This window comes from Magnolia sinica, chromosome 11 (genome assembly GCF_029962835.1).
Source record: "Magnolia sinica isolate HGM2019 chromosome 11, MsV1, whole genome shotgun sequence".
Classification (NCBI taxonomy): Eukaryota; Viridiplantae; Streptophyta; class Magnoliopsida; order Magnoliales; family Magnoliaceae; genus Magnolia; species Magnolia sinica.
Genome location: NC_080583.1, coordinates 21,557,391 through 21,573,202, shown reverse-complemented (window position 1 = coordinate 21,573,202; position 15,812 = coordinate 21,557,391). Strand labels below are relative to the sequence as shown.

Below are 15,812 nucleotides of genomic sequence, written 5' to 3'. Positions count from 1 at the left end.
CAGGTATTCTCATTTGCATACTACTAGGTGCTCACTGGTATCAATATGAAATGTTGTAAATCGTAACAAAGTGCTTAATTAATAGCATGGACTATGTTTCAAAGATGACAAATATAAATTGAGTCAGTGTGTTCAGTTGCACAAAATTTGATGATTTTTTTCACCAAATTGGACTGATTAATCATGAAATATCATAATATTTCATAATATTTGGTGCAACCAAACACACCTTTAGATAAATAGTGTGGTTGTGTTTGCAATTGCATGCAAGTTCCATGATCAAAGATGAAGAAAACATTCTGCGCAAATTGATGGTGGGCTAGAACTGAAAATTTAGCTCCTAACTTATTTTCTTCCTTCATCACCATAATGGAAACTGCAAATCGATGGTGGGCTAAATCAGAAAATCTATGATTATTCCCATTGAGAAACATATCTTTATCAAGATAAATATAAATAGTGTTTCTACCAACCCTAGCAGAACTTGGCCATGGTTCTTATCATTGCTGGAGTTATTTTTACCATGCTCCAATCATCTCTGAAGTTGCAGAAATTGTCTTCCAAATATTATTGCCAGAGCTTGTCCTTAAAACCCTTTTTCAATAGGACTATTGACTTTACGAGTGGAGTGGAGTGGAGTGGAGTGGAGACTGTAAACTGAGTAGTCTTATAGTAGAAAGACTCGAACTCTAAAATTATTCAAGATTTTTTTTTATAACCCTAATGAAAAGTTTAAAACACCTTATGTTACTTTACCTCCCATGCAGTATTTGTAGTATTGGAATCCTTACATGTATTGCTGTGTGGTAATACGTAGACATGTAACCTTGCCACTGATAATATTGCTATACCCAGAAATATATCATTGATCGAGGGAAAATTGAAGAAACATGGAGAAAAAGGTGGTATTTTTCTGTGAAACTTGAGGAGATGCTAAAAGACGCACTTAGGGTGGAACTCATTTAATAGGGGCCTAAATAACGTGCTGTCGTAAAAAAAAAAAAAAAAAAAAAAAACTAGTGCAATAGTAATTAAAATGAGTTCATTTCGTATAAATGCAGGTAATAAACAATAAGTAAGACATCTGAAAACTAAGGGAAGTGAAAAGCATTTACCAACATCCCTTCAACCCACATGGAGTTACGAGGCAACTTGCAACTTAAGTCATCATCTCTGATACCATAGACAAACCACTCAATCCCATCAAGTAGTTGTCGATGCCATTGATAGCTCACTCGAGAAAATTTGAAAAATTCCTACTTGCTTGCTGGACAGTTTTGGAGATGCTACTCGATGGCATTCGATGTCATCGACAAGTTTTTGATGGCTGTCGATGCCATCGAAGGTGCGCGTGGAACTGTGTATGTGTGTGATTTTTTTCCTATTTGGAACTGTGTAATGGGGATTAAGGCAATGTCATGGTTTTCTAAGATGTTCCTAAGGGCATGTTTGGGCGGTGGGATTAGAAGGGATTAAGTGAGATGGGATTCAAAAGACATAATTATTACCCATGGCAGAGATTGTCCCCTGTTGCCATGTGATAAGATTATTGCCATGCTTTGTTGGTTATACGGTGGTACATTGAATGGATATACCCACTATCATTTGAAATTACTGAGAATAATACACGTGTTATATTTAAACCGTTCATTTGTTTTGTAACCTCATTTTATGGCATGGGCCTAAAAATAAGGTAGATCCAAAACTTATGTGGCCCCAAAGAAGTTTTCAACAGTAAGTATTCAATCCCCGTTGCTTTCTATGGTGGGGTCCACTTGAGCTTTAGCTTTACCTGATTTTTTGGCCCATGCTCTAAAATAATCTTGAAAAATGGGTGGACGGTGTGGATATAGCCCACCCATCATGGTGGGACCTACACAACTTGCTAAAATTGAGTGAAATTGGCACAGGACCCAATGCAATTCCATATAATCTAATTCCAAGCTTTTCCATTCTTCCCAAGCATGGAGTGGAATTGGCATAGGACCATATGAATCCCATCCCACCTAATCCCTTCTAATCCCACTGCCCAAACACGCCCTAGGGGTTCAAGAGCAAAGTTAGGGTTTACAACAAGGTTTTAGGGGTTGTTCGGATTGGTAAGTCCATCAATCTCTTATAATATTGCTTTCATAGTGGATTGTTTGTTGCTTTATGCTGCCCTTGTTTTTTTCTTTTTTTTTTTGGTTAGGGTTTTTTCACATAAAACTCACGAGTTCTCTGTTTGGATTGAATTCGAGTTTGCAACCCCCAACAGCTAGAAGCATTCAATAACCTTTCTTGGTTATATGAGCAAACAAGTGCATGGTTCAGATGGATCACATAGTACCTAGAACTCTAAATTCACTTGGTGTGGACCACATGATTTTATGGAAGAAATAAATTCTGTTTAGATTTTATATTAATGTAATCCACATTACAAGTAAATTTCATGTTTAAATCCTCTTCTAATCTATAAAAAATACCATCTCTGTAAAATAAAATAAAATAAACAATTAAAAAAAGAAAGAAAGAAAGAAAGGAAAAAAGAAGAAAAAAGACCCCTTCTAATGCTCTCTCGTTGCTGCGGTAAATTTTAAAAAAATCCATTTATTTTTAATTTTGCCAAAGCCTGTATTTATACATTGGAAAACACCGGCACGTACCACCGCACCAAATGGCATGTACATGCCCAGGCGTACTTCAAACCGTCTTCTAGTCTTAAATCCCACGAGCTGGATCTTAACAAATCGTACGCGCCAACTCTATGTGGGCCCCACCGTGTTTTCAGCAAGCGATCTGCTCCGTTCACTAAGTTAGACACAGTAGATGAACCACAATAAAATCATCGGCTCCGTCCCAAGCTCAAGGAGGCCATACTGTAAGGATTATAAAAGTCTTGTGGCTACTATCATCTCTGATTTTCCATTTGGTATGGCCCACCCGAGCTACCCATGGGAAACAAGTTACAGTTTGGATCAGGCTGATGTTTCTGTTTTCTCTTCATCTAGGTGGGGATCACCTAATGAACAGGTTGGATTGCATAAAACTATCACGGCAGGCCAAGGAAGGTTTCAGTGGTAGGTGATTCCATCTCCATTGTTTCTTGTGATTTGTGTAGGTGGCCCGGTTTGTTTTTTTCATTACGCAGGCATGTCAAAATCGATACCGATTCAAACCAGTAAACTTTGAACCCAATCGCAGAAATAAGCAGATACATCCAGCATAAACGCATGCGATCAAGATATGAGAAGGTGGATCGTTTACTCAACCACATGTAGAAGTTTATAATGATAAGGTGATAATCAGAAGGTGATGTTTTTACTCCGAAGGTGGGTCACTTCATGCCTTTCACAAGAAAAGACTTTCAGAATACCAATGTGAATAGGACCACAGTAAAAAACTCACAATCGATTTTTGAGAGCGACTGCAAGAATGTCTCTTGAAAGAACTCTTTGATATTGGATAGAAATCAAATCCAGCATATGAGCAAGACCTACAACTAAAGATCATGTCCAAGGATTACTGCTACTTGATTATTCTTAGGAAAGACTGAAATGAAAGAAAAATTGATAGATAAGTTTGTTGGGTTGTTTTGATTTTTGAGATTAATTGATTTTGGATTCATCGCATCCTTCTACTATTTATAGAGCTCAAACTTGTTCTTCAAGATCTTTCTTTCTACTATTTATAGAGCTCAAACTTGTTCTTCAAGATCTTTCTTTCATTACTGAAATGGTTACAGTAGCCTGAAAGTCTTTTTAGATCCTTCTCTTTTATTACGTTTCTTCTATTGAGCGTCTCTCTAGATCCTTTTTCTTTGTTATGTTTCTTCTTTCTGGCTGTTCCTCATCCGGATGCCTCTCAGTAGCTTGCTATGCCTTTCTCATCCAAGGTTTTGTTTTAGTTATCATCAATCACCTTTTTGTCTTAAACAGCTCCACCGCACTTTCTATATGTCAACCATAACATCCTGGTGACCACCTACTGACGTGTAGAATTAGACTTACGCCAGCTGTAAACCCGCAAAAAGCTCTTAAGATATTTAAAGAACATTTCATCTACATCCTGTTTCTCATACAATACCACATGTCTCTTTTCTAGAATTACCAAGAATATGGCACAACATTACCCCCTATATTACTTCGCCTTTCGTAAAAAAGGGATAGCGATAAATCCTGATCCCTTCGCTTGACTCGGCCTCTTCTATTAAATTTTCGCCTCCTTATGCGTTGGGTTTTTTTTCAGTTGGTTGAATGACTGGATAGAGTTTATCCTCACGGACGCGGATTAGTTAGTGATTCATATTATCAACTCAGCTATTACTCCACACTCTTTAGGCCCCACAATGGCGTATGTGTTTTATCCATGCCGGGCATCTATTTTTCCATCTCATTTTATGGCATCAGCCAGAAAATAATTTAGATTGAAATCTCAGGTAGACTATGCCACATGATTATAATGGTTATTGAATGGTCGCCATTAAAAACTTGTTAGTGCTTACTGTAATCTTTATTTTCCATTCAATCTGTTGATTAGATGAAACAGATCTGGATGAAAGGAAAATACAAATATAAGCTTGATCCAAAACTTTCGTGGACCAAAGAGTTTTTAATGGTGGGCATTTAATCACCGATGTTTCCTATAGCATAGTTCACCTCATATTTGGATTTGCCTTAGAATTAGGCCCAATAATGGATGGACGACATGGATAAAATATATACATCATGGTGGGGCTCAAAAAGTGGGGACGAGCAGCAACATGGCTACTTAGAATGTCGGTAATAATAAACTCAGTATGCTACAGGGATATTCCCATGTCATTCATCTATCTTGTAAGCTCATTTTAAAGTATGACCTTAAAATGATGCAGATTTTAAGCTTTAAGTAAGCCACATAAAATGGTGGGGATTGAATGCCCACCACTGTTGAAAACTTCCTAAGGCCCATCGTGATGTTTTATTTGTCATCCAACCTGTTCATAAGGTCACACAGACCTAGATGAAGGGAAAACACAAATATAGGCTATAAGAAGTTTTCAACGGTAGATGATCAATTGTCACTGTTTTATGTGGTATGGTCCACTTGAGCTTTTGATTTGCATTATTATTTTACTTATTCCTAAAAGAAGCTGGAAAAATGAATGGATGACATGGATAAAGCACATACATTACGGTGGACCCCCACATATCTCAGGCCACCTATAGCAGGTGTTGCGGGAAATCCACTCTCTTATCCCGTCCATACCTTTTTAGGTGAATTACGTTATCCCCATCCCGGTTTCAGTGAATTACGTTAGTACCGGTATTTTTAAATTTCATGGCCGATAGTAAACAATTTTCATTGAGTCCTATTTAAGCCCGCCTTGCAAATCAACTTGGCCTTAATTTGGCCCATGCCACGATGGGTCCAAACAAATAGACCCGATTGCAGCTTATATGCAAGCTTCAATTTCAAGTCTGTGTGCTTGTATTTATTTTTAGGTGTGGGCCACCCGATGATTAGATCAACCTGCTTTTTGGTATGCCACATATTCATGATAGAGTGTGCCTGTTTTACGGGTTGAATGTCATAATTATATCATCCTAGTTTTCTGTGAAGCACTATCCTTAGATTTTGCAATTAGTGTAAGCGTATCGTGTGCATTTTTAGTTTTTTAGCGGTATAAGTGGATCTGATGGTTAACTCATATAAACAAGTAATATGAAGCCTGTGTAGCGGATAATCCGCCATTCACGCATTCTTGAAGACCGGAAAATCATAGTTATCAAATATATATTTTAATGAATAATAAAAATATTATTAATTAAGTAAATAAAATATAATGTGAAATCCCACTAAGGGGTGAGTGTGTGGTGGTGTGTGTGCATGTGTAAATATATATATATATATTAAATATATCATTTGTAGTGAATGCAAAATACAACATAATATCAATAAAATTTTTATAATAAAATTATATTATAAAAAATGATAAACATAATAGTAACTATATATATATAATGTGTAATTATTAGTTAATAATGAATGTTTTATGTATTGATAATAATATATATAAAATATGTACACATTTGTAAGATAACTATGTAATTATAAAAAGTATAATAAAGTTAAAAAGTATTACTCATATTATTAAAATAATATTATGATTTATATTATTTTTTGTAATGTTATTATGTATATAATGTATATAGTGTATAATAATATTAAGTAATGTAATTGTGTAAATTGATTTTAAAATTGTAAAAATATAATAATAATAATAAATGCATTATATTCCAACCAACCAAATTATAACTTCAGTATAATAAAAATAGTTAAAATGAATCAAGTGGTGTTATATATATATATATATATATATATATATATATATATATATATATAAAATCAATTTATAATAATTAATAATACATATATAAATGTGTATAATATGAGTGTGATAAAATTAAAATAACATAAAAATTAGAATAAGTAATATGAAATAGTAGAATTATAATATAATTATATTAATGTAAAAAGTATAATATAAATGTAAATGTAAGATAATAATTATATTTTAATAATATATAAATGTTAAATTATTATTATGAATTATAATATTCAATAATAAAATAAAATAATAAAAAGATTATTAATTATATGTAAAATGAATAGTATAAAATGAATGTGAATAAACACATAATAATAGTGTTGCAACATTTATTAAATAGATCAATAAATGTAAGAGTACATAGTCTGTAGTGATTTAAATGTGTGTGAATTATATGTTAGTACATATTCGATTATATATGATAGTATAAATAAAATGTGTTGTACTCTTAATAAAAATAGTAATAGATATTAAAATTATTATGTATCATGTATACATATAAATAAGTATTATACATATAATTTATAAGTAAAAAAGTGTTGACAATAATTACAAGGTGTAAAAAATGATACGTGAGTATTAATGATTATTATATTATATATTAAAGATAATAATTTAATATAATTATATAATTTTAAAAAAATAATAATATATAAATAGATTAATAATAAAAGTAATAAAATAATATATATAATAATAAATTATATATAATATGAATAAAATAAATAATGTAAACAATATTTAATTAAAAACATAAATAATAATTAGAATGCATATGTAGTAATGTATATAATATGTATAGTAATTTAAAACATAGAAATGTATACACACACACACACACACACACACACACACACACAATGTAATAGTAAATAAATAGTACATGTAGTTAAAAATATAAGTAATTATAATTGTATATTAATTACTAATGTAATATAATAATGTTAAAGGTTGAGAAAGAAAACATGTAAAATAATTCATTATCCTTTGATTGGTCCACATAAGGCTCATATATTAAGATGTATGGTTCCCATTGCTGGTTGGGAAAGAAAATGTGGGCCTACAGGGTAGATCCATGTATGTCAATTTGTAGGCCATTTATTTGCATGGTTGTGATTATCTTATGTGTACGTATTTTAACTATGTAAATAAATTCACCTGCTAAGAATGTATAAATAGAATTCATACGATACCATTTTTTTTACTACTGTAGTGTGGTACACCTGTGATTTGGATCTACCTCAATTTTTTGGATCATACCCGAAAATAAGTTGAAATATAGCTGGACGGTGTGGATAAATCCATCATGATGAAGCCCAAAGAGCACTAACCAGTCCCCACTCACTTATGAATGGATCACTGCCCGATCAAAATTGCGTGAGCCTGCTAAGTAAAATCTGTGGAGTCCATCATGATGTATATCTTATCTATACTGTCCATATATTTTATCAACTAAATTTAGAGCATTAGCCCAAGATAGAAGCCTATTCACCGCTCAAATTGACCACACCTAAGAAAACATTGGGGATAATGACATACATTATCGAAACCTTCTAAGGGCCCACGGTAATGCTTATTTGTCATCCAGCCTGTTCATAAGGTCAAACAGACTGTCTATAAAAGGGAAAACACAATTTTCAGCTTAACCCAAAACTTATATAGGCTCAAGAAGTTTTTAATGTCAGCTTTCTGTTTCCAATGTTTCCTGTGGTGGCGGCCACTTGAACTTTGGACATGCTTTAATTTTTTATTTTTTTCCCCCTAAAATAAGTTGGAAAATTAGATGAACAGCGTAGATAAGACACATAGAGCACACTAGGCCTCATAGAGTTTATTTAGCACATTATAGTATAAAACGTTGCTCAATACCAATTCCCATCTATAACACTGAATCTTCATCCCTTCGCTTGACTCGGTTTTTTCTCTCAAATTTTTGTCACGTTATGCGTTAGGTTTTTTTCGGTTGGTTGAGTGACTTGATAGAGTTTATTCCCATGGACGTGAATTAGTTAGTGATTCGTATTATTAACTCAGGTACTACTTCACACTCTGTAAGCCCCACAATGGTGTATATGTTTTATCCATGCCGGACATCTATTTTCCCATATCATTTTATCGCATCAGGCAGAAAATAATTTAAATTGAAATCTCAAATAGACTATGCCACATGATTACAGTAGTTATTGAATAGTGACTATTAAAAACTTGTTAGGGCTCACTGTAATCTTTATTTTCCATTCAACCTGTTGAATAGATGACATGGATTTGAATAAAAGGAAATTACAAGCATAAGCTTGATCAAAAACTTTTGTAGACCGAAGAGTTTTTAATAGTGGGCATTCGATCACCGATGTTTCTTGTAGCATGCTTCACCTCATATTTGGATTTACCTTAGAATCAAGCCGTAAAATGAGCTGGAATAATGGATGGACGGTACGGATAAAATATATACATCATAGTGGGGCCCAAAGAGTGGGGACTAGCAACAACAAAGCTGGAATAATTATATTAATGTGAAAAGTATGATATAAATGTAAGTATAAAATAATAATTATATTTTAATAATATATAATGTTTAATTATTATTATAAATTATAATATCTAGTAATAAAATAAAACAATAAAAAATTATTGATTATATGTAAAATGAATGGTACAAAATGAATATGATCAATAAACACATAATAATAGTGTTGCAGCATTTATTAAATAGATTAATAAATATAAAAGTAAAGTTTATAGTGATTTAAATGTGTGTGGATTATATGTTAGTATATATTCGATTATACATGATAGTATAAATAAAATGTATTATAGTTTTAATAAAAAATAATAATAGATATTGTAATTATTATGTATCATGTTATACATATAATTTATAAGTACAAAAGTGTTGACAATAATTAGAAGATGTAAAAAATTATACGTGTTTATAAATAATTATTATATTATATATTAAAGATAATAATTTACTATAATTATAATATATATATATATATATATATATATATTAATAATTAAGGTAATAAAATAGTATATAATATAATGAATAATATATAATATAAATGAAATAAATAATATAAATAATATTTAATTAAAAATATAAACAATAATTAGAATGCGTATGTAGCAATATATACAGTATATATATATATTTTACATTATACCCTTATATAATTAAGAAATATAGAAGTATATTGAAAAAAAATATGTACAATGTAATAGTAAATAAATAATACATATATTTAAAGACAAAAGTATAGAAAAAATATCAGTAGTTATAATTGTATATTAATTACTAATGTAATATAATAGTTTCAAAGGTTGGGAAAGAAAATGTGTAAAAAAATTCATTATCTTTTGATTGGTTCACATAAGACTCATATATTCAGATGTATGGTTCCCATTGCTGGTTAGGAAAGAAAATGTGGGTATATAAGGTGGATTCATGCATTTCAATTTGTAGGCCCTTTATTTGCATGGTTGTGATTATCTTATGTGGACATATTTTAACTATGCAAATAAATTCACCTGCTAAGAATGTATGGATAGAACTCATACGACACCATGACTGATAAACTTCAATAGAAAGAAATCAAGATCACTTAAAATATGATAGGAAAAAAACAAGAGCGCCGCTGTTCCAAATTTTAATTATTTACAAACGACTTCAAATTTTCTTGCAACAAGAAATTTATGAATGAATGAAAACGAACTAACAAGAGTCCAACACATGTTTTATTACATATCTATCCATCCATGCGAATAAGGCACCGAAGACCCTCTCCTTTGAGCATGTAATCAAAAGCTTTATTGATCTCAGAGAATGGTACTTCATGTGTTATAAACTTATCCAAGTCTAACTCCTGCGATACACAATGAGATGCACGTAAATATTATATTTTATTAAAATAAATATAAAAATATACAATTCATTAGCTAGAGTAAGATATGTTGGTAATGGTAGTTCAATGTAACAAAAATCTAACAATGTATACCTTATTCATATACTTTTCGACGACTTCAGGAATATCGGTACGTGGTTTGTAGTTGCCAAAAAATGTTCCTTTTAGAGTCCTCTCACTTAACACATTTAAGGGATTGGTCTTGAACACAGCATCTTTGTGAGGTATGCCAACCAGTACAGCAACACCCCAACCCTGAAAATATTAGAATTACAATGTTAAAAATTACAGATTGCAATTAGCCTAACGGGCATAAGTTAAGAGTAGAAAAGTACATCATGGACGCATTCGAAGGCAGATATTAGAGAATTAATGTTGCCAGAGCATTCAAGGCTACGGTCTACTCCTCCACCAGTCATCTTGGCGATAACCTGTTAAACTTGAAACCTTTGTCATATTAGTGAAGATATGAGCCAAAGCCAAATGTTATTAAACTTAGAAAATATATATAAAATGCATTTGATTGGTGATCATCAATTAAATATAAACAAATGATTTGCTTCAAATCAAGATTCATAACAAACCTCTTGAACTGGTTTATCGTGTTCTTTCGGATTTACAAATTCTGTAACCCCAAATTTCTTAGCTGGTAGCAAAATAGAATTAGATAATTAGTAATGTATATAAAATCAAATGATAAATGTAGAAAAATAAAATAACTTTTACCTTCATCAAATTTTTTCGAATTTAAATCTATCCCAATGATCCTTGAGGCCCCAGAGATTCTTGCCCCTTCGGCAGCCTAGTGTGATACAAAATTAAGAGAAAGTTAAAATAACACAAATGCATATATATATATATATATATATATATATATATATATATATATATATATATATATATATATATATATATATATATATATATATAATGAAGGGATAAATAATTTTTTTTTTAAATATACGACTAAGGGAAAGAAACGTCCACATTAAAAAAGAGTACAATCAGATGGTTGGAAAGAGATAGTTAAAATCTCATCCACCATTCACCCATCTTATGAAAGAATTTGGATCACATATATTTTATTAGCATAGAAATTTACAAAGGAAAGAAAAAGAAACTCGCCGCAAGGCCGACAGCTCCCAATCCGAAAACAGCAACGGTAGAACCCTTTGGAGGTTTTGCAACATTCAAAGCGGCACCAAGACCTAAAAGGAATAAACCAAATTCAGTAACAAAAAAATAAAAATAAATAAATAAATAAATAAATCCATGTTAGAAATTTATGAAACAAAGCAAATAAAAAGTTTTTTCAGCATTGTAATCTTCACCTGTTGAGATTCCGCAACTAACAACGCAAACTTTATCAAGAGGAGCAGCAGGGTTGATCTTGGCAACACAACCAACATGAACAACAGTGTATTCACTGAAAGTAGAGGTTCCTAAAAAATGGTAAATGGGTTTTCCATTGATGGAGAACCTCGATTGCTCATCGTTGATCATCACTCCCCTATCAGTGTTTATTCTAAGGAGTTCACACAAGTTGCTTTCCTTTGATTTGCAGTGGGAACAGTCCTTGCATTCGCCAGTGAATATAGGGAGCACATGATCGCCTGGTTTGAGTTCCGTCACATCTTTTCCAACACTTTCCACAATCCTATAGGATATGTAGTTGATTTCAAATAGGCAATGCAAAAAAGGTATTGTAATTATAAAATAATGAACGGAATATAAAATTAAAGTAAAATGAAAATTCAAAGAAAAAAATAATTTAAATAAAAAATAAAAATGTTTACCCCCCAGCCTCATGGCCAAAGATGCGAGGGAACAAGGGTGTCTGCCCCTGTAACATTTAAATATTCCAATCTCATTTAGTCACCCTTTTACAATATTATAATAAAAAAATACTTAAATTTTTCATATAAATGAATATATTTTTTTCTTTTTTTAAAAACATTGTTGATATGATTATAATAATAGGCGATACCTTGGCTTCCCAGAAGTAGACATCAGTATGACAGAGGGAAGTAAAAAGAATTTTCAAACGAACTTCCATTGCCTGTGGTGGTGCCACTTCTACCTCTTCTATCACCAACGGCTTCCCAGCTTCCCATGCTATCGCAGCTGCATACATACATATATAAATATAATTATTATAGAAATTACAAAATTACAAATGAAGAAAGTAAAGAGTTTTTAAGAAATACCTTTGCATCGGATAACCTGACCAACTGTAGTTGACGGCATCTTTTTCTTTCTTTGTTATGTTGAAATGATAATAGAAAATAGCTGCTTTGTAATGGTATTTATAAGTACAAGGAAATGAGAAGTTGTTATAAATATTTTAATCTTATTCATTTAATCTTATCCATTCTAGTAATTAGCCTTTGACTCGGTTTCAGTTATGATCCCTAGTCTTGTGCACGACTAAGTAAGGTAAGAGTAACATCTTAGAGATGAGGCCCTAATTGCAATGTCCAGCTTCATATATTTATTGTACATCTACACCGTCCATCTATTTTTCAACATCATTTCAGGGCATGGTACCAAAAATGAGGAAGGTCCAAATCTTAGGTGGACCACACTACAGGAAACAATGATGATTGAACACCCATCATTAAAAACTTCCTATGGCCCACTATAATAATTATTTTCTATCCAACCTGTTAATAAGGCCACACAATCCTGGATTAAGGGAAAACTCGAATAGTTGCTTAATAAAAAACTTTTGTGGTCCCTAAGAAGTTTTTAATGGTGGGAATTAAATCCCTATTGTGTGGTCCAAGTGAGTTTTGGATCTACCTCATTTTTGGGAGCATGCACTAAAATGATTTGGAGAAATCGATGTACAGTATGGATACACAACACATACATCGAATCTGGCCCTATGGTCAGCTCCTCATCCACTAAGTTGTTTCCCCGCCTCACCTAATCAATGCCCCTGGTTGGTGTTTTGTGGGCCCCACCATAATGTATGTGCTTTATTCACACCGACTATATCATTTTTCCTGCTCATTTTATGGTATGGCTTTCCCATAATTGCATAAATAGGATGCAACAATTTGGACCACATGAGTTTTGGATCTCTTGGGCTCATTTTCTAAAATGAACTGGGGGTATATATAACAAAAACATCAGGTTTGGTCACTCAAAGCTTGGGGTTGCAGATATATCAAACCTATGGTTGGCGTCCCATCCCAATGTTCCACCTGATGTGGCCCACCTGAGATGTGTATCTGGTTAAATATTCCTCTTCATAGTTTGGAATCAAGGATAAAACAGTACGATGGACTGGATTTCGCGTATTCAAGATGGTGGGCCCCACAGACATTGGGTGTTTTACACGCCACGTCCCACATGATTCCGGTCCAAAATTCAAAACCAGAGCAGCTGCCGAGAATTCTTCGGACGTGGATAGCCGAGCTCTGTGGGGCCACCATTAACGTATGCGTTACGCCCTCCATCCCTTTATCCAGCCCATTTTAATACACGAGCCTAAACACGAGTGAGATACGATACTCAAGTGGGCCATACCACAAGGAAAAAAAAAAAAGAAGAAGGAAAATGAATGCCCAGTACCGTTGAAACCTTAAGAGGGGGTACAGAAGTTTTAGATCAAGGTGATATTTTGTTTTCCCTTCAACCAGGTGAATCACCTCATGAACGGGTTAGATAGCAAATATAAATCTCAGTGGGTTCTGTGAAAGTTTCAACGGTGGCCATTTCCATCCCGGTGACGTGGCCCACTTGAGTTTTGGATATCCTTCGTGTTTTGTCTCAAATTCTGAAATGATCTCGAGAAACGTATGGCTGGAGTGGATATAGCACAAACATCCCGATGAGCTGCAGAGAGCTTGGCGTTGCACGAATCTCTAACAAACTCCGGTTGCAGGCAATCCGCGGCAAAATCCTTAGGGCGAGATCTCCGGCAACCACAGTCCATGTGAAGCGGATTAGATACTCCAAATCGCTATGAAGTGACGTCACCAAGCTATGTGGACCCACCATTATGCGTTGTGTTGTATCCATACGGTCCATCCATTTGGAGAGATCGTTTTATGGGATTGGAAAAAGAATGAGATAGATCTAAAGTTCAAGTGGACCCCACCATAGAAAACAGTGGGGACAGTGACATCCACCGTTCAAAACTTCTTAGGGGCCACAGAAGTTTCCGATCAAGCTTATATTTTTATTTTTCACGTCATCTATCTCTATGTTAATTTATGAATAGGTTGGATCTAAATAATACATCATGGTGGGCCCTATAAATGTTTCAACGGTGGGTGTGACTGATCCCACGGTTTTCTGTGGTGGGTCCACTTGAAATTTAGATCTATCTCATTCTTTTTCTAATGCCATAAAACGATCTATACAAATGGTTGGACGGTATGGATACAACACATGCATCATGGTGGGGTCCGTGCGATTTGGCTACTGACCTTGTCAGTATCTAATCCGCGCCTGAAGCCCGTGCGACCCAAACCGCTACGGAGTGTTTGTACGGGAACCAGATTAATGGCGCAGATTTAGCCGCGTGGCATATTGGATATCTACAGTACATAAGTATATGGGGACCCGGATTGCGTCCTACCCTCGCCCGGACGATAATCCGTCCGGGCAGGGCTCTGTGGGGCCCACCGTGATGTAAGTGTTTTATCCACTCCGTTCATCGCTTTTCTATGATCATTTTAGGTATGATGTAAATAAATGAAGCATATATACATCTCCAGTGGACCACCTCAAATGAAGCTGCAGTGACAATGACACCCATGGTTGAAACCTTTCTAAGGGCCACCGTGATGTTTTTTTTCTTTCCATCCAACCTATTAATAAGGTCATGTAGACGTGGATGAAGTGAAAAAACAAATATCAGCTTGATTCGAAACTTCTCCAGCTCCTAATAAGTTTTTGATGGTGGACTTTATATCCACACTTTATGGTCCACTTAATCCTGGAACTGCCTTATCTTTTGTCTCGTACTTTAAAATGATATGTGAAAAACTATTAACGGCATGGATAAAACACTTACATCACGGTAGGCCCCACAGAGCCCTGCCGGGACGGATTACAGTCCGGGCGGGGGTAGGACGCAATCCGCGTGCAGTATGCGGAGTACAGATCATATCTTGGAAGAGCATTGGATGTTTAAGCTATCTCCGAATAAAGACCAGAAATTGCCACGTCCACATAAGTACCGGAGCAGGTTCTGGGCATTTGGAAGGAGGCGAGATCACGGTCACCGCTCTTTTCCGTTTGATTACATGTAAAAGCACCATGTAGATAAACAATTATTCTCACATCTCTCGGGGAAGATTATAAACAGCAGAGGCATATACGAAGACGCAAACACACAATCAAACCCAAAAATCAATCAATCAACTAGCGCACTGCTATTTATTTTAGTTTAACTTACCATCTCCACCACTCCTCAGCCATGGGATGTTTAGTCTCTATTAGTAGTCTAGTTCAAGTTGGTCCATGCGATTATGTTGGACCAACTTCTAGTTGTAATCAATAGTTGTGATTTCCTTCCATCTATGCCTACGTGCCAGATTTAA

At 33.9% G+C, this 15,812-nt stretch overlaps 1 protein-coding gene across 1 annotated transcript; it reads right to left on the bottom strand.

Annotated features, from left to right (window-relative positions):
* Positions 1 to 9,929: 9,929 nt before the first annotated feature.
* On the bottom strand, positions 9,930 to 12,535 carry LOC131218297 (alcohol dehydrogenase 1-like). The gene is made up of 10 exons (XM_058212953.1): positions 12,462 to 12,535; positions 12,242 to 12,378; positions 12,051 to 12,097; positions 11,586 to 11,911; positions 11,380 to 11,462; positions 10,981 to 11,056; positions 10,839 to 10,900; positions 10,590 to 10,685; positions 10,348 to 10,509; positions 9,930 to 10,215 (listed from the first exon to the last, which is right to left on the bottom strand). Exons 1-10 carry the CDS (start codon positions 12,499 to 12,501, stop codon positions 10,099 to 10,101), a joined length of 1,146 nt encoding a protein of 381 aa, XP_058068936.1. The 5' UTR covers positions 12,502 to 12,535; the 3' UTR covers positions 9,930 to 10,098.
* Between the last annotated feature and the right edge of the window lie 3,277 nt (positions 12,536 to 15,812).

What these genes read in the sequence shown, in the direction of transcription:
- LOC131218297 (XM_058212953.1), bottom strand. Translation starts at nt 12,501, where the DNA reads ATGCCGTCAACTACAGTTGGTCAGGTTATCCGATGCAAAG. An exon ending in TCAGGTTATCCGATGCAAAG is followed by an intron (nt 12,379 to 12,461) that starts GTATTTCTTAAA and finishes GTATGTATGCAG; the next exon opens with CTGCGATAGCATGGGAAGCT. An exon ending in TGGGAGCTGTCGGCCTTGCG is followed by an intron (nt 11,057 to 11,379) that starts GCGAGTTTCTTT and finishes GTATCACACTAG; the next exon opens with GCTGCCGAAGGGGCAAGAAT.